The following is a 21,589-nucleotide window of genomic DNA, read 5'->3' on the forward strand; positions in this document are numbered from 1 at the left end:
AAAAACAGTAAGCTTGCCTAGGAAGTGCAAAGAATAAGAAAAGGGTTATATGTAGAATGTGTATCTACATTTAATTGGCAGGTGGAAGGGAAGCTACAAAAGAGATAGGAAAAAGAAGAAAGGGACAGGGTGGTAAAGTGGGATCATAGAAGACAAGGGAAGTGAGGGTTTCAAGGAAATATGGGTGGCCAACAGCACTGGGTAATATAGAGAATATAACATCTTTCCTGCCAAAATCCACCCAAACTCTCATATGTCCTGTCTTGATGAGTAAGATCCCACATTCATCCTTCCCTCTCACTCCCATCATTCAATAAATCACTCTAACAGATTCTAACCCGAACATTCCACCTCATCACCTTCATCTGAACTATATTGTGACAGAGGCCTTGCCTCTAATTTTATATACCTTTAGTCCTTCTCAACAGACTCTGGAATGATTTTTCTCCCACCCCCATCAAAAAATTTACATATACATACATATTTTTTAAAGGATAATTTTCAACATGTTTGAAGGTTGATAAAAATTACTTATGTAGATAAAAATTAAAAATAAAGCCTTTTATTTTATTTTGTGACACTGGGGATTGAACCCAGGGCCTCACACATGCTAGGCAAGTGCTCTGCCACTAAGCTACATGCCCAGCCCAAAGAAAAAGCATTTTAAGTAATAGAGTCACAGAGGATAATACTAAGTTTTGAATGGAATAACATTCATTTCTTCTAAAACTTGAGAAAAGAAGTATCAAAAAAGATACAAAAAATAGTAGCACAAGAGAAAGTCATGTAAATTCTTTCTGCTTGATGCATATAGTGATTACACATATGCACACATATGCTCTACTTAGCAAACTGCTTCACATATCTGTCAGACATTTCATAAATGCTTGCTCAACTGTTATACCTAGAATAAACAACTTTTTCTTTTGATAATGATGAGACTGCAGTTTGATAAACAAAGGGGTCATTCTCTCATAAAAGGGTAATTACAGCTTTAGTGATATCTGTTAGCCATCAAAAATTTTAAGAGTAAAAAAGAGTTTTACACATTTGGTTTAACATCTTTGTTCAGGGATGAACAAAAAGATAAATTCAGGAATGTTAAATGATTTCTCTAACATTAGATAACTAGTTAGGGGAACACCCAATGGCTAGAACACAGTTTTCATTCTCCACACTGATGCTTGTTAATATTCTTCTTTTTTTTTTTATATATATTCTTCTCTTTTAAGTTCAGAGGTCAACTGTGACAGAACTAACAGCAGTATTCTGAAAGTAAATCCATCTCCTGACTATAGGCATGAAAACTTCTGTTCCCTTTAAGTCCCTGGACTCCTAAACTGGCAGATGTCATTTGCCAATACATTAGATATTTATTTCTAAATTCAGTTTCTGTATCATTTCTCTAATTAAATAACAACTAAAAACCCATATTAAGACTATATATGACTATGTTTCAGAAAGATATTCAATTATAGTATATGTATTCTAGTAATGTGGTATTGAATTCTGAGATCCTTACACATTTAATGGATCATACCCAACTTGTAAACATCCAGAACATAAAACAGAAGAGTGTACTTTTTCTACCAGATCAATTTTATACAGTTAGCATTAATTATATAATGATAAAGACAAAACTGAAATTCTAGGTATAGGTAATTCCAAAGACTGTGCTCTTTAAATGAATGTTACAAGTTTACCATATGATTCTTAAAAAAATTTTTTTTTTAGTTGTTGATGATCTTTATTTTATTTATTTTTATGTAGTGCTGAGGATTGAACCCAGTGCCTTGCACATGCTAAGCAAGCACTCTACCACTGTGCTACAATCCCAGCCCTACCATACGATCTTTTAATGTATTAAAAAAAAACTTTGTAAATCAATAGTCAATAAATCCATTTAAGAAAATTTTCTGCATTACTCCACACGTTAAACCTGTATTTTAAATTCTTGGGATATGAGAAAGAAGAGGTAATGTAATATACTAGACATGAACATATATTCAAAAGGAAGCAAGTCCTAGGAAATTCATAGCATCCTCCACTTACTACTACAAACAGCTGTTTGTTGTTTAGCTACAGGGTGTATCTTTCCCAATAGACCTGTCAATGCCAACATCTCTCTGCCACTTTATATTTTCCTGAGCCCCAGCTTTTTATAGGTCATTCTGATGTTCAAAAACTCTGAAATGGTTCCCACTGCCCATCTCAGACATAAATTTCTTATTTCTAGTTATTCCTGCTTGCTTATAGTCCCCTTTAAGTCCTGAGAATTTCAGCCAACCAATCGTGTGAATCTGTGTCTTGGGCTCTTGTCATATACTCTTCATTGATTGAAGTTCCAGCTTTCCGTTCCTGGATCACTGCTTTTATACTTCCACTTATTTTTTCTCACCACTGACCATTAGTTGGTCATTAAGATTTGTTAATTCTAAATAGTAAATATTTATATTTCCTAGATCTCTATTTTTATTCTGTGCTACTCTAGATTATTTGGTGTTTCTTGAGGTACTATCAAATTATATCCCTCCATACCTTTGTTTATACTGTTCCTTTTACGCAGAATAGCATCTCTGATTTTTTTTTTCACTTGGTCAAATCTAATCTACTCAGAAATTAAATATAAATATCATTCCTTTGTTATATGAGAAAGAAGATGTTATGTAGTGCGCTAGACATTTACTAGTATACTCGTCTTTCCAAGCAATATTAAAACTTCCCTCTCCTGTGTATGTATCATTTTGTATACTGTTGATGATACTAATACACTAATAATACTTTGTTATATCCTGAGGGCTGAAGAACCATAATAATAATAATACTTTGTTATACTCTGAAGGCTGAAGAACTATCTTGTCCATTCTTTTCTTTGTAAAACCTATAAACTGACAGTAGCCATCTCAGAAAATGTGTTCAATAACATTCATGATTAAACATTCATTTGCATCATAAAGTCATATTTAAATGTTTAAAAAATACCAAGATAATAAAAAACTGATCACTTTTTCCTTACCTTAAATTTTAAGGCAGGTGTTTGTGTTATGGACGATGCCTTCAATTCATGCAGCCGTTCTTCTATTTCCCTCAGCCTAGGAAGTGGCATGAGATTATACACACAAACACACTTATAATGTATCATTAAGGGTTAGCATCTCATTAGACACTTATTAAAATGTCTATAAAGAAGCAAATGATGACACTATTAATCCCTAACAATAATTCTTGTTGACAATATTTTATAAAAATAATGACTCAAAACTCTTCTCATAGGCTGGGGTTGGGGCTCAGTGGTAGAATGCTGCTTGCCTAACATGTGTGAGGCAGTGGGTTCGATCCTCAGCATCATAGCAAAGAAAAAAATAAATAAAATAAAGATAAAAAAACACCACTTCTCATGACACCTGCTATTAGTAATTCTCCCACCCCCACCATGCTGGGGATTGAATCCAGGGCCTGTTAGGCAAATGCTATCATTGAGTTACAAACCCAATCCATCTTTATTTTTATAGTAATTTATTTTAATAAAATATCAGACATATATATATATGCACATACATATCTTTAAAAAAATTACACCATATGGTTAATACTCACTTGTCCATTATCTTTTCTTTTTAAAATGTCCTTTCCTAAATGAATCTTAAGAGCTCTTTTCATTTCATTGCTTCCTGTCCTACTTCAATTTTTATAACATCATATGACAAATCACAGTTTGACCCTTCTCTGTTGATAAATATTTGGGTTATTTCATCTTTTTCTCATTTCAATTTCCCTACTAACTTATACTTAATAACCATGGAACTAAGTTACCCCCCACCAAAAAATAAAATAAACTATAGTTAATTTTCTGCCTGTTTTTCAACAAAATTTAATTGGACTTATACACCTAAAATGCTGCTGTAGGGGTTGGGGTATAGCTCAGTGGTAGAGCAATTGTCTAGCATATGTGAGGTTCTGGGTTTGATTCCCCAGTATCAGGAATGCAAACAAAAAGCTGAGTCTTGTCAGATATGACATTTTCTTTGAAAACTACCAATTACTTTGATACTAAAATATTTATGTGTCTATCCTCTGTTTCTTAATAAGATCTTAAAGGAAATTCTTGGATACCTTCCCTAAGACTAAAAAATAAAAAAGCTTCCTAAATAAAATTATAGTCAATTAACTCAGCTGTCTTTATATAATACTATCAAAATGAATGGTTTTTCATTGTTTTATCAGAATATATCAGATGAATGTAGTCATCAAGAGAACAAAGAAGATGGGTTATTAACTAGAGAGAATGCAGCAAAGAATTAAAAGATAGTATCAGGAAGGCCACAAATGATTAAATAACATCTGTTTATAATTATATTATATATACAATTATGTTTATATAACATATTTAAAAACATACTTTCCAAGAAAAAGTGTTTTAAAATTGTTTCCAGAACAATAAGAAAAAAGGTAGAGATCTGCCTCTATAGACCAGTAAAACTACAATCTACAAACCAGTGAAGATCTTTAATAAGGGTTCTTATGCACTGACTCAGGCTGGGATCAGTTTTAGATTTAACTCCTAGTAACTTGTGAGGAAAGATGGAAGGAAAATCAGGAGGATTCCAAAACTATTTAATGCTACAGGAAAATGCATATAATTAACATGAAAATTAATAGTCTCTAGCTTGATTAGGGATGTTATCTAGTAATTTTTGTATCCTAAACAATGTATAATTTCTTTTCATGGAAATTCTGAAGTTTTCTTCTAGGAGGTCTAGTAATTCCATACAGACATTAAAAATTCTTTCAATGGATGAGGCTATTTTACCGTCGTTTTGTTATATAGAGTTCATCAAGAAGATGTCTTTCTTCATAGCTCATCCACCGTTCATCAGGCAATTCTTCTTCCTTCTGTAGCAACTGTTCATAGAGTCGAACTGGATTCCAGCCAGTCATTATGTCGTAAGTGATTACACATCCCAAGGAGTGGGACACTATTGAGACTTTACCCCCTTTTTCTTCAAAGTCTGGATTCCGAGAACAGAAAAGGGAATATAATCGATTCAGCTCTTGCTGAAGGCCTTTAACTAGCTGTGTGAAATAAGAAAATATATTAGAGTTATCACTGAGTATTATAAGCTTCACTTCTAAGCTAAAATATATAAAGAGAAACAAACAATACTGACCTAATATACTTAGATTATTAGAATTAACTCAGTTGACTTACAACCTTGCAGGAATGAGGATATATGTAATATTCAGTCCTAATCATCACTACAGAATATATATGCAGATATTATCCACAAAGATCCATTATGTCATTAAATCAACTATAGGAGACAGCAGTTCTACAGATTAAAAAGTTCCATGAAGATTCCAGTTAGGTTTCCAAAGGCCCCTGGAAATTTCTTCCTCTTTGCAACTTATTATATATATGCAATTCCAAATTTTTGTGCTTTGTGATTTTTAGTCATACTAAATTTTAGAAAATGAGTATGTAAGTTTATAAGTGATATACTAACATACTTGATATTCTAAAATCTCCATTATATTGGTGATATTTATTAAATGAGTAAAAAGTTGATTTTTATGGTTAAAAAGCAGGGTTTTTTAAAATTTAGAGGTTTATAAGTAGAAAGTATCTTTTAATTTTTCTTTGTAAAACTGCTTTATATGAAATTAGGAATCAACAAGTATTACTGAAATATTCCATAAGATTTTGAATAAGATTCTTTTGTTACTCAGACCTATACTGGGGTCCTGACTTGGTTTTAAGGCAGTTTTCTCTTCTTCCTATCATGATTTACTTCTCTTTGATTATATTCTGCTTGATGTTCTATTTCTCATATCAGTATTTCTTAGTATGTCGATTGCTACTCTGATACAAAGATTAGTATTTGCTGCATCTACTTTCAATCTTGTTATTATATCAAGAGACAAATATCCTCCACCAAATTTTATTGAACATTCCTTCTTTACCTGCTGATGTAAATCATTTGAGCATTTTATGATTGTGCAGGGATAAAAATGACAGGAATGAAGGCATGATGTACTCTTTGTTGATATCTCAGAACTCTATAACATAATACTGACATCTAGTTAAAACTACTGAAACCACATATCATGTCTGCTGAAATATATCCAGTCAATGAAGAAAGAGCTGAATAAGATGAGGTGGTAGAATGTGGAAGGATTATAAGCTGCATTTCTTCTAAGGAGGAATGCATGAGTTTTACTTCTATGATTTAGTGCTATCGTTTTCCACTTTTCAACATGCATTAGAATCACCTGGAGGGCTTGGTCAACACAGATTGCTAGGCTCCACCCCAGAGTTCCTGATTCAGAAGTTCTGAGATGGGCCTGGGAATTTGCATTTGTAATAGTTCCCACAAGGTGCTGATGCTGCTAGCATAGGGATGACACTTCAGTAACTATTTCAGTGGAAAATGCACATAAAGACCCTCAAAGACTTGGACTGTATGTCTGGTTAATGTAGTTTCAGAGGTATGCAGTGTGATATGAAACCATAGGGCTGTTTGAATTACATTACAGCTATCATGTAATGCTTTGGATTTGGCTTTTATAAGAATATCAATAATCCTTAAAATTTTGTAATTTTCCTGATTTACAATCTATATGATGGAGGTGCAGAAAGACCTAATGCTTAGATAAAATAAATTCCTTTAGAAGTGACAACATTTTTTTTTTTTTTTTTGGGTGGTGCTGGGGTTGATTCCAGGCCTTGTACATGCTAGGCACATGCTCTAAAACTAAGTTACACCTCCTGTCCCTGGTTTTTGCTTTTTTTTTTTTTTTCCCCTTCAGTACTAGAGATTGAACCCAGAAATATTCTACCACTTTTGTTCTTATTGTTTTATTGGTGCATTATAGTTGTACATTTTTTTTTTAAATACTTTTTTTAGTTGTATATGAACACAATACCTCTTTTATTTACTTGTTTTTATGTGGTGCTAAGGATTGAACCCAGTGCCTCACATGCTAGGCAAGAGTTCTAGCACTGAGCAACAACCCCAGCCCCTAGTTGTACATTTTGATGGAATTTGTTGTTATATATCCGCACATGTACACAATAATATAATTTGGCCAATATCACTCCCCAGCACTCCCTCTCTTTCCTCCCCACCCTTGGTCCCTTTTTCCTCTAGAGCTCCCTTTAATTTTCAAGAGGTCCACCCCCATCTTTGTGGAAATATATACTTTTAAATAATTTACTTTAGTATGTTGCGTTACATTAAGTTCATGTTAGATGAATTTTAATCTCCTTTTAAAGAAATAATAATTTTTGCCCACTTCTCACTTATTACACACCTCTTTTGTCCTTCAAAATGCCTTAAGCAGTGCTTCCCAAAACTCCCTGATGGCATCACCGGGGCAACTCTTAAAATATAAATCCACAGGTTCATCTCAGATCCACTGGACTAGACTCTCCAGGGGAGGGAAAACTTTTCTTTGTACTTCCCTTTTGTACCTTTTTATTTAAAAATAACTTCAAATGCATAAAATGTTGCAAAATAAAATTCAGCACAAACATCACACATATAATCTTTATCTAGATTCACCTATTATTAGCATTATAGTTAATTGCTTTATCATTTGTATTTCTGCTTCCTTAACACACATGAACATTTCTGGGAAACATTTGAGGATATACTGCATATATCATGGTCTTTTACCCTTATATACTTCATTTTATATTTCCTAAAATTAGAAATAATCATAACATAGTTATTAATTTCATAACTTTACTTTGATGCAAAATTTTATAGTTTGCCATTCATATTTCAATCCAGTCAGTCCTTTATTGCAGTTTCCCTCATCCATTACAGGATACAGCCTAGCATGGGATACTGTATTTAGCTATCATTAGCCTCCTTTAATCTTGAATATTTTCCAAAGCCATTCTTTATCTTTTATGATATTGGTATTTTTAAAGAACCCAGTCCTATTCCTACATTTTGTTAGAATGTCCTCATTTTGTGTCCCTGATGTTTCCTCATAATTAGAACACTGCATAAGTAACACTGTGTCCTCCTCTGGGTACAGTATCAGGAGGTACATAATGTCCATCTGTCCCTCAGGAATACTAGTGTAAGTGTTGCCTGAATTCTCCCATGTATAATTACCTTTTCTGCTTTTTAAACTAATGAGCAGCCTTGTACAGATACACTTTAAGATAATGCAAATATCCTGCTCTTCATCAAAAAATTGCTGCTAATTTAGTATTCATTGATGATTTGTGCCTAATCATCTTTAATCTGATCCTACCATGATGGCTGCAAATGATTTTCCAATTCCAGCATCCCTCCAGTCAGCCTCTGGCATTCTACTGTAAGCAAGGAACTTTCCTTCTTCCCATTTATCTATTTATAACTAATTTTGAGGTAGGATTTTTAAGTGATTCAATCTGTTATTATAATCCCATAAAAATATACTAACAATTCCTTACAATAAATACAAATAATTAGTTAACATTTTGGTCCTCAAATTATTCTAGATTTGGCCAGTGGGAACTGCTGCTTGGGCTCTGGTGTCCTCGAGACCTACCCTGTTGTCTTTTTGAAGATTTTCCCACCTTCTATCATAACAAGTTGTCCTAGACACAGAATTGGCCACTTCCATGAGGAACCCTAGAGTTTCTCAGGGGCAGTAAATACTTACTGCAAATACAGTAAATACTTCAAGGCAAAGATCTAGGTGCTGGTTATGTTTGCTATGACCAGGGTGTCTCTGCATTTTTTGTCATTTAGTGGACCAAGCTTGGAAATGCATGCAAGTATATAAACACATTCACCTACAAATGTACATAATATCTATATGCACAAATTTTAGATATCCTGAGTTCAGATTGATGAAGGTATCAATTCTAGTCTCCCCCATAAGGCTCTTTTTTTGCCTGTACTGTAACACACTGTTTTAAACCTTCTTGGGGGTAGGTCCTCCTATCTTTGTCCTCCCTTTCCACCGTGTACTCTGTCTTATACATAATAAGTTCTCAATAAACAAATTTTCAATAAATGTGTCGATAATTTCCTTAGTTCAAAATTTCTTCTAGCAGCTAATTAGCATATATATCATGAAATCTTACTTAAGATTCCTGATAAAAGAATTTAGCCAAAGCAACTGATTTTACTTTCAAACACCTACAGTGACACTCCCCGTCTCTCTACTAATAAGGGCTAACAGTTCAAAGTGGCCCAATGTTAGCCAGTATTTGGTATAGAGTAAGCACTCACTAAATATGTATTGATTAAGTTAAAGGCCCAGAGAAGTCAAAAAACAACCAGTGAATAGACAGCAGATGGGCCATACTGTGAACACAGAGAGAGGAGTGGTGAACAGCACATGCTATGGAGCTCTATCACCTGGTTCAAACCCTGGCTCTGCCACTTCCTAGGTGAGACACTTTGGGCAAGGCCCTTAACCTCTCCTTCCATTAGTTTCTTTACCTTTTAAGTGAGGATATTACTCCCACTTACTTCACAGGGTTTTTATGAGGTTAGATGTTAATACATATTAGGTAATTAACAAGTATTTGTTATTCCTATGAAACAGAATTCCTTCTCCAAAAAAGTGACAAGGCACATTTGGTTGAGTTTCTCTCACCCCACTGAATAAACCTTCACCTCCTACCTGCTTCAGTGTTATCGGGGTGATGTATGAGCAACACTACCATTTGAGAGCTACCTGGATCCATTAGAGAAGTGGGGCAATGAAAGTCAGTCTATTGCATACAAATAATTTGAGGGAAATCTCTTAAGTGTCTCAAACTCTTGTGAAGACAACAGAGATATAATTAATGAGATTTGCAAAAACTGGTATTTTTCAAATAACTATTTTCTAAGCAATCCTCTACCCAAGGGACTATCCATTTATGAAAGGGTCACAATGTCTAGTTTGAAGTATCAAATTCACTATTAAATACAGGCTATTTATAGATTAACTGATTCCTACAATTTCTCATTAGCTTTTTTTTTAAAAAAGACCATAAGATGTTAAAATTTAGGTCATTTATGTGCTATCACTTGAAAACATACTCAACAGCAATAAGATAATGATACTTACTTCATCCCTGTAAAGTGGGCTAGTATAATACATTATGTCCATTGCACTGCTGTTCAGCATATCTCTTAAACCCCGTACTTTATCAGGAGTAATGGAGTCAACAGTATCTACAAAAACAAAATGAGAACAAAATTAAACATGAGGTCTTTAGTTTGGGGAAAAATTGTTTTCTGAAACAATTTAACACTTAAAATATTCAAGACTGGCTTTGATTCTAACAGATTTTCCCTTCCTGCCAAACTCTGTAAGAAAAACAATAAACCCAAACAATAAAAAACAAAAGGGAACATGAAAAGAAAGGGAACATTATTAAAGGATGAAGTCCACTGTCATCAAAACTTCTTTGATCTAAGTGTCTTGGGCCTAGAAATGTCCATGTGGAATGCTTGGTGCCACTAACAGCAACAAATTAAAAAAAGAAGAGTTTCCCATGCTTTTCATTTATCTATCTTTAGTGAACCAAAGATTCTATGGGCAAGAATTGTATAATGACAGATATGCATAAAGTGAAATAAATTAGCAATGGATTCTTCAGTAACAAGATAAAGCTGGTAATTTACTGTGTTGAAAAAAAAAGTCACCTAATAAAAGTATGCAGAAAACTTCAGATTTCTTAATAAAAACATGACAAAAGACTATATATAGATAAATATCATTACTTGAAAGCACAAGGTGGACAGAAGAAGGCTTACAATTTTAGTAACTCCAATTTCTTTTATCTTTCAGTTTTTTACTGCATTGAGTTATGTTATATTGTTTTTATTTTTTTCCCCCACTTTAATACAATGTAATAAGGAATGGAAGGCAATGACAAGCAGAGACTAGAGAAGTCTTTTCAAAGATGTAAAGGGAAAAATGTGGCTGTGCATAGATCATATGTTATTTTTAAATTGCTAAAGTGAAAGGTATGATTACCCTGCTGATATAAAAAGTGTTTAAGTCTCATTTTAATACATTCAATAAAGTTTTATTGTGAAATTCACATACATACAAAAGAAGTATATAATATATGAGCAATTGAAATAACAATTTACAAAAAAGAAACAATTCTACCACATTGCTCAGAATATTGCCATTGGGTTGGGGGTGTAACCTGATGGTAGAGAACATATGCTTTGCATGTGTAAGGCCCTGGGCTCTAGTTCTAGCACCATCACCAACAACAAAACGAATATTGCCATCGTCTAACGCCCACTATATATAAATATATATATAAATATATAATATAGATTACATCCCAGTCCACACATAGAACACAATTTATCAGACCTCTCTCTTTTCCTAGATATAATCACCAAAGAGAAGCTGGGATAAATTGTGCTTTTCTTTCCTTAAAGATTTACTACATGTTTAATAATATTAATAACTACAGTCAATGACTTGTATGTATAGCATTTACTATGTGCCAGTACCTAAATATTTTATTCCATTTCCATTTATTTTAGTTGTAGTTGGACACAATACCTTTATTTTATATATTTTTATGTGGTGCTGAGGATTGAACCCAGGGCCCCGCATGTGCTAGGTGAGTGCTCTACCACCCAGCCACAACCCCAGCCCTCTACTCATTCTTAATGCTGATTACAACCCAGTCCACACATAGAACACAATTTATCCTCTCCTTTGAGAGACATTTGTTGTTTCTAGCTCTTTATGATTTTCTTTAGGGTGAATATTTAGGACTGAAATTGCTGTGCCACAGTATCTGTCAATGCACACCCAACTTTATAAGATAATGTCACCTTTCAAAATGATTGTACCAATTTAAATTTCTACCAGTAGTGAATGAGAATCTTCACTGATGCACATCTCTAGAACACTTGGCACTGGAATTTTCTTAATTTTTCTCCTTATTAGTGTGAATGATATTTTGCTGTGATTTTAATTTGTATCTCCTTGATTATTAGTGTTATGTATTTCTCCTATATGATCTATGCATACTTTTTCCCTCTTCCTTTTTCCTGTTCTTTACTCTGGATATTAAACCTTTGGTAGCTCTGACTGTTACTCTGAGGCAACACTTCTCCTCAGTTTGTGGACTGTCTTTCATTCTTTGTGGTCTAAAGTCTATTGATAGAGAGAGGCCCTTATTTTAATCTAATCACATCTACTCAAGTTACTTTATAGTTTTTTTTTTTTTTTTTAAGAGAGTGTGTGTGTGGGAGAGGGAGAGGGAGAGGGAGAGGGAGGGGGAGAGAGAGAGAGAGAGAATGAATTTTTTTTTTAATATTTATTTTTCAGTTCTCTGCGGACACAACATTTTTGTATGTGGTGCTGAGGATCGAACCTGGGCTGCACGCATGCCAGGCAAGCGCGCTACCGCTTGAGCCACATCCCCAGCCCTAGTTAAGATATTTTTATGTTTTAAGAATTTTTTCCCTACTCTGAGATAATAAAGGTACTCTTTTGAGTTTTTTCTAAAAGATTTTAAAGTCTTAGCTTCCATAATATGATTTTTTTATACATCTAGAATCTAAGTAGGGATTTCATTTTTCTCCTTTTTCCCCAGAGGACAACCAGTTGCCAAGCCCACTTACAGAACTTACTTTTCACCAATGAGCTGTAATGCCAGCTCTGAAATACATAAGATTTCCACATTTGGAACAGGTCTGTTGAGGAAGTCTACATTGGGGTAGGGGTCTATTTGCCTTCCCTTTGCCAATACTCAACTGCTTTAATTACAAAAGTTAAGTAATAGGTCTGGCTATCTAGTAGTCATATGACTTCCCTTTTACTCCCTTGTTCTGTGTTCTTTTTGGTCCTCTGTTCTTCTGTAATAATTTTAGAAACATTAAGTTTCATGAAAAACTCCATTGAAATTTTGACTAGAATTGCATGGAATCTATGCATCAATTTGGAATAATCAACACCTGTATGAGATTAAATCATCCAACCTAAGAAAATTATCTGTATTTATATATAAGTAAAATTTGATATTTTTAAGTTTTATTTTTTAATATAAATATATATCTTTTGTTAGTTATTTCTTGGGACCTTGTATTTTGGTTATTTCTGTTTGTTTCCGACATACAGAAATGAAATTACTTTTATATGGATCTTCTATATTTTACAACCATGATAAACTCTCTAATTCTAAAAATTTTTCTGTATTCTTTTATATATTGTGGATAGACAAACACATCAACTGCAAATCAGATCAGATGTTTTTTGATTCCTTATCACTGTTATTTTTTCTTAAACTATTGCAATGCTGAGGTTTCAAAGCAGAATGTTAAATATGGGCATCTTTAGCATATTCTTGAGTTAAAGGAAAAGTTTTTAGCCTTTCACCACTCATAAGTACCCTTATGTTTGCTAGAGCATGTTTTTATTATTATATAAAAACTTACAAAGTAAAACTGACTGAGTTCTAATGCATTCAGTTTTATTCGACCGCCACCATGATCAGGATACAGCACTATTCAATCTCCAAAAAGCTTCTACACGCTGCCCCTCTGAATTGAAACCCTTCCCTTTCCTTCAGCCCTGGCAATACTGACTTCTGTTCCTATAGTTCTTCCTTTTCTTAATACCATAAAAATGAAGCACCAAGTATATATTTTTTCACAATAGGCTTCTTTCACTCATCATAGTGACTTCAAAACTACCACAGTAGTTTAAACCTAACAGAAATGACAAACTCAGGGGTTTTAGTAAATATTAATTCATCCTCATTGTCTGCATCCCTGAATAGCCTAAGAAATTTATCAGGGGAATGAGGAAAGCCCAAGGACACTGTTTTTATTTTACAGAACTTTATGTATGAACTATTATTGCTGGGAGCTCTTTTTTTGGTCACTAGAATTTGTTTAACAACCCATTAAAACCTTTGATTCCATTTTGGCTTGATAAGCTACAACTAACATTCTTGACTATGAGACAATATCACAGACCTGGAAGAATCCTTGAAAATCATCAAGGAGGCATTTTAGCATGATGATAAATGTGCTAAACTGGATTTTAGAAAAGATGGATTTTAGAATTTTTTTTGTTCCTTCCATGTTACCCCTTACCCCCAACCCACAGAAGACATACAAAAACAGTGCTATCTGTGAAATCATATGATGGTCCAAATGACACAAAATCAATACAATTATTTAAAAAACATACCAAAACAATGGATTTATTTTCTTAAATAATCTAGAGCAATGCGTGAGTATAAGCCAAGAAAATCAAATGGAAGGTATTTTGTTCCCAACAGGCAAAAATTGTTTCTAAAAGTTTTCTACATTTACTTTGCTAAGTTTACCAATGGCTAAAAATCTTGATTTTGAAACAAAATATACCTCCATCAAGAGTAAGTTTTGACCGCCACTCAACAGGCAGAAATTCAACATGTGTTGCATGGTTGGAAAAATGCCTTTCTTCTATTTTTCTTGCAGCCTCTCTCATCCTAAAAATAAAATAAACGCAAAACAAAACTTTGAGAGTAACTTCACATATGTATTTATGATATAAAACATCCTTAATCATAATACTTCCATTGCCTTATAAGTTTGTCTAATTATATTTCAATTATTGCTTCTCGAAGCAAGTATGCAGCACTAGGGTACCTTCAAAGTTATCTTCCTAAATTTTCCATCAATGGTTTCAATTGTTCCAACTTTTTACATTTTATTATATGAATTTTTAGTAGGCAGAATAGTATGATTACCCCTGGGCCATTACCTACCTCCAAATATTAACAAATCACGGCTTTTCTTATTTATTCAATTCATTTCCCCTATAATATAAATTTAATTTTAGAAATTAAGATCAATGAATTTATTTTTGTTTCTTTTACTGTCAGTTATATAAATTTTAGTATATGTACAGATTGTGGCTAACACCACACAATCAAGGCACTAAACAGTTCATTCCAAAAACTCCTTCTCACTACCCTTGTAACAATCACACCTTTCCCCCATATTTTATTTATTTAATTCTGGGGCAGTACCAAGGATGAACTCAGAAGCCCTCTACCACTGGGCTACACCCCCAGCCCCTTTTTGAAACAGGATCTCACTAGGTTGCTGAGGCTGGGCTCAAACTTGTGATCCTCTTGCCTCAGCCTTTGCATTTGCTAGAAGATAAGAGTGTGCTACTGTGCAGGGCTTCTTCTCCCATACTTTAAAGAAAATTCCAGATATCACATAATTTTTTCTGTAAATAGTATATGTTTCTAAAATGTAATCTATATGCTGATACCTTGAAAACCAGATAATTTCTGAAGAATTGAGGTACAGTTCATCTAAAAAAGCAGGATAAATGTTTAACTCTTCCATTTTACTAAGTTTTCAAAATAAAAAGTTGTAGGATATAAATTTTGATGTTACATTATATGGTTCCTAATCACTTCCCTAAGGCCCTACCAAACACCATAATTGGATTAAGTTTCCACCCTATTAACACCTGAAAATGGGGACTAAATGTCAACCTATGAAGTTTTGAGGGTCACTCAAATGATATCCAGACCATACCACATGCCATTACTAATTCATAGATTTAAATGTGTGGGGCATTTTATCCACTGTGGCTGTGTGCCTTAATGAAGGTTGAATTGTCTCCCATTCTTGGTCTGTGAGTTTTGGTTTCAGTACTTTTGACACAGCCTTACTGGTTCTTTGTTGTTTTTTGAATAATGCAGTAGCTTTTACTATATTCACAAATATGCAACTAATTTCAGAGTTTTTTTTTTAATCACTTCAAGAAGAAATACCATACTCTTTAGCATTATTCCCCATCCTTCTCCCCGCTAGCCTCTGGTAACTACTAAACTACTTTTTGCTTCTGTGGATTTGCCTATTATGGACATTTAATGTATAAATGGAATCAAAGTATGCTGCCTTTTGTGTTTGACCTCTCATTTAACATGTTTTCAATGTTCATCCACTCTGTATCATGAATCAGTACTTCACTGGTTTTTTTTACTGTTGAATAATATTTTGATATACCACTTTTTATCTATTCATTGGTTGATGGGCATTGCTTCCATTTTTTTTTTTTTTTTTTGCTATTATGAATAATGTTGCTGAGAACATTCTCTGAGAAGTTTTGGTGTGGCATGTTTTCAGTTCTACCTAGAAGGGATACAGTCAGCCCATATACTATCAATTAACCTTTTGAGGAACCGCTCAACTGTTTTGCAAAGCAGCTACATTACTTTACAATCCCAACAGCAACTTTGTTGGTTTTTGTTGGTTGCTAACTTTTCCACATCCTTGCTAACACTTGTTTCTCATTTTTTTAAAAGAATGATCAAAGTGGGCATCTGTCACTGTGAATCAAATCTTCTTAATACTAATAATACTGAACATCTTTTTCATGTACTTTTTGAGTGTTTATATATCCTATTTGGACAAAATGTCTACTCAAATCCTGCCATTGAAAAAAAACTGGAATTCTTTTTTATGGTTCACTTATAAGAAGACTTTGGATACCAGACCCTCATCTGTGGTTTACAAATATTTTCCCCTATCCTGAGTGTTGTCTTCATTTTCTTGACAGTGTCCCTTGCTGCAGTAAGTTGCAGAATCAGAAGTCAGAGTCCTCCACCTTTGGTCTTTTTCAAGATAGTTTTGGTTATTCTGGGTCCTGTTCACGTCCATGTAAATCAGCCTGTCAATTTTTACTAAAAGACAGGTAGCATTTTACTAGGGACTGCATTAAATATGTTAGGTAAACTTGAAAAGTATTTTCACATTATCTTCTAATCCATAATCATTGATGTCTTCTCCATTTATTTGTTTAGAATTAAATTTTTTTAAGGATATACTGTAGTTTTTAGCACCCAAATATTATGATTCTGTTGTTAAACTTATTCCTTATTCTTTTTGATACTATAGTTAACGGAATTCCATAACAATTTTTATCTATTGACTTTATTTTAGCCCACACATCTTCACATTGTGTGTGTGTGTGTGTGTGTGTGTGTGTGTGTGTGTGTTTGTGTTCACATCATGTCACCACAAGCAGAGAATTTTACTTCTTTCTAATTTGGATGTTCCCCCCCCCATTCTTTCTTGACTGTCATGGGTTAAACACACAGTACAATGTTGAACAGAAGTGGTGGCAGGTAATATCCTTGTCTTGATCTTGGAGAAAGCATAATATTAGCTGAGGGCTCTTTAGAGTTTCCTTTATTAGACTGAGAAAGTTCCTTATGTTTCTAGTTTCCTGAGTGCTTTTTATTACAAAAGGTTGTTAGATTTCTGTCAAATGCCTTTTGTATATCAAAAACCACATGATGTGCTTTCTCCCTTTTATTCTATTAATTAATGTGCATCATTTCTAGGAAGGCAAATTTGGGGACATGGCTACAACATATCCATCTTTCTCTTCCACTCTCTGTCCCCACTTCCCCTGTTATCTTCTTTCATTTTTCCTTCTCTTTCTCTTTAAGAGTAACCTCAGTTAGAATTAAATTTCTGGGATAAATCTCACTTTATCATTATATCTAATTCTCCTTATATATTCTGGACTCAGTTTGCTGATATTTTGTTGAATATTTTTGTGTTTTGTACTTGTAATGAATATTGGTCTCTTTTTCCTTTTAGTGCTTTTGATATCAGAGTAATACTGGCCTCTTAGGATGAGCTGGAAAATTTCTACATTTTCAAGCATTTGTGAAGAATTGGTGCTGATTCTTCTTTTAATATGTGGTAGATTCACCAGTGAAGTAATCTATTCTGGGCTTTTTTGGTTTGTTTTAGTGCAGTTTTCTGATTTTTATTTCAAGTGCTTTACTTTGTACAGATCTATTTGAACACTCTATTTTTTGGTAGTTTTTATAATTGCTAGAAATTTTGTCTATTTACACTAAATAGTTTACTAACATAGAATTATACATAATGTTACCTTATAATACTTTCTATTTCTATAAGGTTGGTAGTTGGTAGAAATGTCCCCTTTTTTATTCTTGATTTTAATAATCTTGAGTCTTACTATAGCTAAAACTATAACCAAAATTATGCTATTTTAATGCTATGCATATAAATCATGATTTCGGTCTTATTAGAAGCTTATTAAACTTTCACGTTCTCTCTGCCAGGCAATGAATGTTTAGTTGATACTTTGAAATCAGAAGAAAGAGACTATGACAAGTTTGGCCAGACTCTGCATGGCCACATGTACAAATTCGGGTTCTTGGATGCAATATCACCAGTCAATGAAATGGACAGACTCACTGGGTCTTCTGGAAAGAAAGACTTGTCCTTTATTTTTGAATATGAATAGAAGATAGCTACATACCATATCTGGAACCACAATATATATTCAGGAGTAGCTCCAAAATGAAGCAGGGTAAAGTTGATGGAATTCTGGTGACTTATTTGGCAGTAGCACTCCTAGTCTCCTTAGCATAATGAGTTACTAAATACTCTTTGTGGCTTAAGCCTTTCTGTGTTAAGTTTTCCTTCACTTGTACCCAAAGAAATAACTTTCTTATTTGTCAATTATTCCAGAAAGAATATGTCAGTACACTTAGTTCTTAGGAGCCTAGATATTCAAGTAAAAGATTGAACATCTGAACACAGTATATAATTATCATGGGAAATAATGTACAATTCATCAGAAACTATAACTAGAATCAGAGTGAAGATTCCTATAATAAAAGCTATGGAAATCAAAAAGGATCAGGGTAGCTTAGCAGAATCCAAAATATATTCTTTTCTGGTATTGGTGATTGAACTGAAAGCCTTGTGTATGCTTGGCAAGCACTCTACCACTGAGCCACTCATTCTTTTTAATTTTTTAAATTTTAAGACAGGATTTTTGCTAAGCTGTTTAAGTTGGCCTTGAACTTGTGATCCTCATGCCTTACCTCCACCACCCCCACCCCAAGTAGCTGGGATTATAGGACTGTGCCACTATCCCTGGCACAAAATTCTCTTTAAAAGTTGTATTATACTTTTACTTTAATCTATCAGGTGGCATTAAGATGTTATAATAAAAAGTAAAATGAAACTCTCAACATTATATTATTATAGCAATATTGCTGAGGACATACTCTTCAGCATCACACATTATTTGCTTTATAAGGACTCAAGAAACACTTACTTGAAGCCTCAGAATCAGACAACTGTTTCTAAATAGCAACTGACTTGTTTTCATTATATCATAAATCTGCACCTTATCAGATTTTTCTATAGTGGCTATCCTTTAAAGAAATGGCTCAGGGCCAAATTTGTGGTGGAACTTCTAGCCTTAATATTTCCTTTTTAACACAAGTACTTAAATCTTTTGATACATACTAATCCACACATCCATACTTCTATAACTGATTCAGCTTTATGCTCAAATCTCTTTAAATTAATGAGATAAATGACTTGTGTATTGGTGACGTAGCCAATGTTTTCTCTGGTGGCAATTAATTGGACAGGTTAAGCTGCTAACTGGCAATTTAAATAATTCTGAGCCCTTTCAGACTTGTGCAACTTTGAAGTATTCTCAGTTTCTGAAGTTCAGAGATTAAGATATAAATTTAACACCAGGTCTCTCTCTTGTTTTTAACCTTAGATTAATGTAAATTAACTTATTAGTCTAAAAAGGCTTTCAGATCCCTCCTCTTCTGCATACAGTAGGGGAAAGAATAAAACATCACCATCATCATCATCATTATCTAGATAACAATCACTCTCAAAATTTGTTTCAGAAACTTGGCCAATGTTAGAATAGCTGCCATTGGAGAAACATGCAGAACAAGTAAACTTTATTAATAGCTCTCATACCCTAGATAAAAGTTTGCATTCTAGAGTAGATGTAGAATATATTCATCAAAGAACTCACATGGCTGTATTTTTGATAATTCTTCCTTGGTCCATTTTCTGTCCAATGCCATGCACAACAAACACAATGTGGGTAGTCTGTGATGGCTTGTCTTCTACTGTGGCTTCTTCTACATAACCTCTATGAAGTCTGGTCCCACTACTTGATGCTGTAGAAAAATTATGATTCTTAGTTTACCATCTTTCTGAGAGACAGAATTTTTACAGTGTTTAAAGAAGTAGTAATAACAATATAAAGAAAAAATTGTACTGGTGTACAGAGGAGGAAATAACATTTTTAAGATGATATATTGGGGGCTGGGGTTGTGGCTCAGTGATAGAGTGCTTGCCTAACATGTGTGAGGCAATGGGTTTGATCCTCAGCACCATATATAAAATAAAGTTATTATGTCCATCTACAGCTAAAAATATTTTTTTTAAAAAGATGATATATTGGTTTGGTTGATATAAAGTAAACTAGACATGATACCAAAGCCAGAACTTATTAGGAAAAAGAAAAGCAAGTATAAACTGAATACATAAAAATTAAAAACTTCCTTGAAACTAAAAAATACTAGTAAGTATTAAAAGGATGAATGGCAAACTAGGAAATTTTAGGCAAAATATGACACATAATAAGTCAACTCCCTACATATACAAGGAGATCTTGCTAATCAAAATGTAAAAGAACATCATTTATATAGTAAAATGGGCTAAAGAAATGATAAGGTAATTTTCAAAATAAATATAGTAAGCATATGAAAAGATATTATAGCACATTTTAAAGAAATTAAAATTAAAAAGGAGATAGTAAAATTCTGTCAGACTTTGAAATTATTTTTTAAAATTTATTTTTTGATAGTACTCTCATCTCTTTCCTAGGTACCAATCTCAATATCTCTCTCTCTCTCTCTCTCTCTCTCTCTCTCTCTCTCTCTCTCTCTCTCGTAGTAAAAGTTCTTTTAAGAGCTGTCTTAAAAGAACTTCCTATCTGTATACGGGGTAAAAATGGGAGTTCATAACCCACTTGAATCAATCTGTGAAATATGGTATAATAAGAACTATGTAATGTTTTGAACAACCAACAATAAAATAATTAAAAAAAAAAAAAAGAACTTCCTTCATTTTCCTCTGCCTTCATTTTCCTCACTGTCCACTTAAGCTTAGACTCATGCCACTCTGGCTTCTGCCCCACCAAGTTACCCGTGACCTCCACTGTCATTAAATACAATGGAAATTTTTCAGACTTTACTTCCCTTGACTCTATATTTCAACTGCCAATTGCCATGTTTTATCTTTACTGCCTCAGGTTTGACTGCTTTTGTGTATTAAGAAGTATAAAAGTAATCTATTAATTTTGTCAGATCAATCTAAATATATAATTATTAACTGATGAATGCATGTCAATTCAATCACCTTAAAGTTTCATCTAACACTAAATTTAATACCTATTTAAAATAAACTAAAAAGATTATACATTCATATAAAAATAAATAAAATAAACTGAAAATAAAATTTGAATTGTCTACTTTGGATATAAGGGGAAAAAAACCCATCCCAATTCCCCAAAACTTGACAAAGTATAGTAATATTTAACAATTACCTTTAGAAAATCCTAGTTTTTGGGTGACTGTTCTTGCAATTTTAGATGTGGTTGCATCACTATAAAGATATACTTCATCCATACTATGCCAGTCCACATGGTTTCGACTCAATTTGAAACTATAAATAGCTGTTACAAAAAGGAAAAAATTAACTTGAAGGTCTGAAGACAAACTTCA

At 33.4% G+C, this 21,589-nt stretch overlaps 1 protein-coding gene across 5 annotated transcripts in view; it reads right to left on the reverse strand.

Moving 5' to 3' along the window:
• The window catches only part of DDHD1 (DDHD domain containing 1), an 82,333-nt gene that overhangs the window by 14,555 nt on the left and 46,189 nt on the right, over window positions 1-21,589 (reverse strand). For all 5 annotated transcript variants that reach the window (XM_081288773.1, XM_081288774.1, XM_081288775.1 and 2 more), the window contains 6 exons: window positions 21,412-21,540; window positions 19,831-19,978; window positions 14,352-14,458; window positions 10,066-10,172; window positions 4,811-5,073; window positions 3,017-3,092 (listed from right to left, as the gene is read on the reverse strand). In XM_081288773.1, coding sequence (XP_081144899.1) covers window positions 3,017-3,092; window positions 4,811-5,073; window positions 10,066-10,172; window positions 14,352-14,458; window positions 19,831-19,978; window positions 21,412-21,540 — 830 coding nt within the window. The remainder of the gene's footprint in view (window positions 1-3,016; window positions 3,093-4,810; window positions 5,074-10,065; window positions 10,173-14,351; window positions 14,459-19,830; window positions 19,979-21,411; window positions 21,541-21,589) is intronic.

The sequence above is a fragment of the Spermophilus citellus genome, assembly GCF_964194105.1.
Source record: "Spermophilus citellus genome assembly, chromosome: 4".
Lineage (NCBI taxonomy): Eukaryota > Metazoa > Chordata > Mammalia > Rodentia > Sciuridae > Spermophilus > Spermophilus citellus.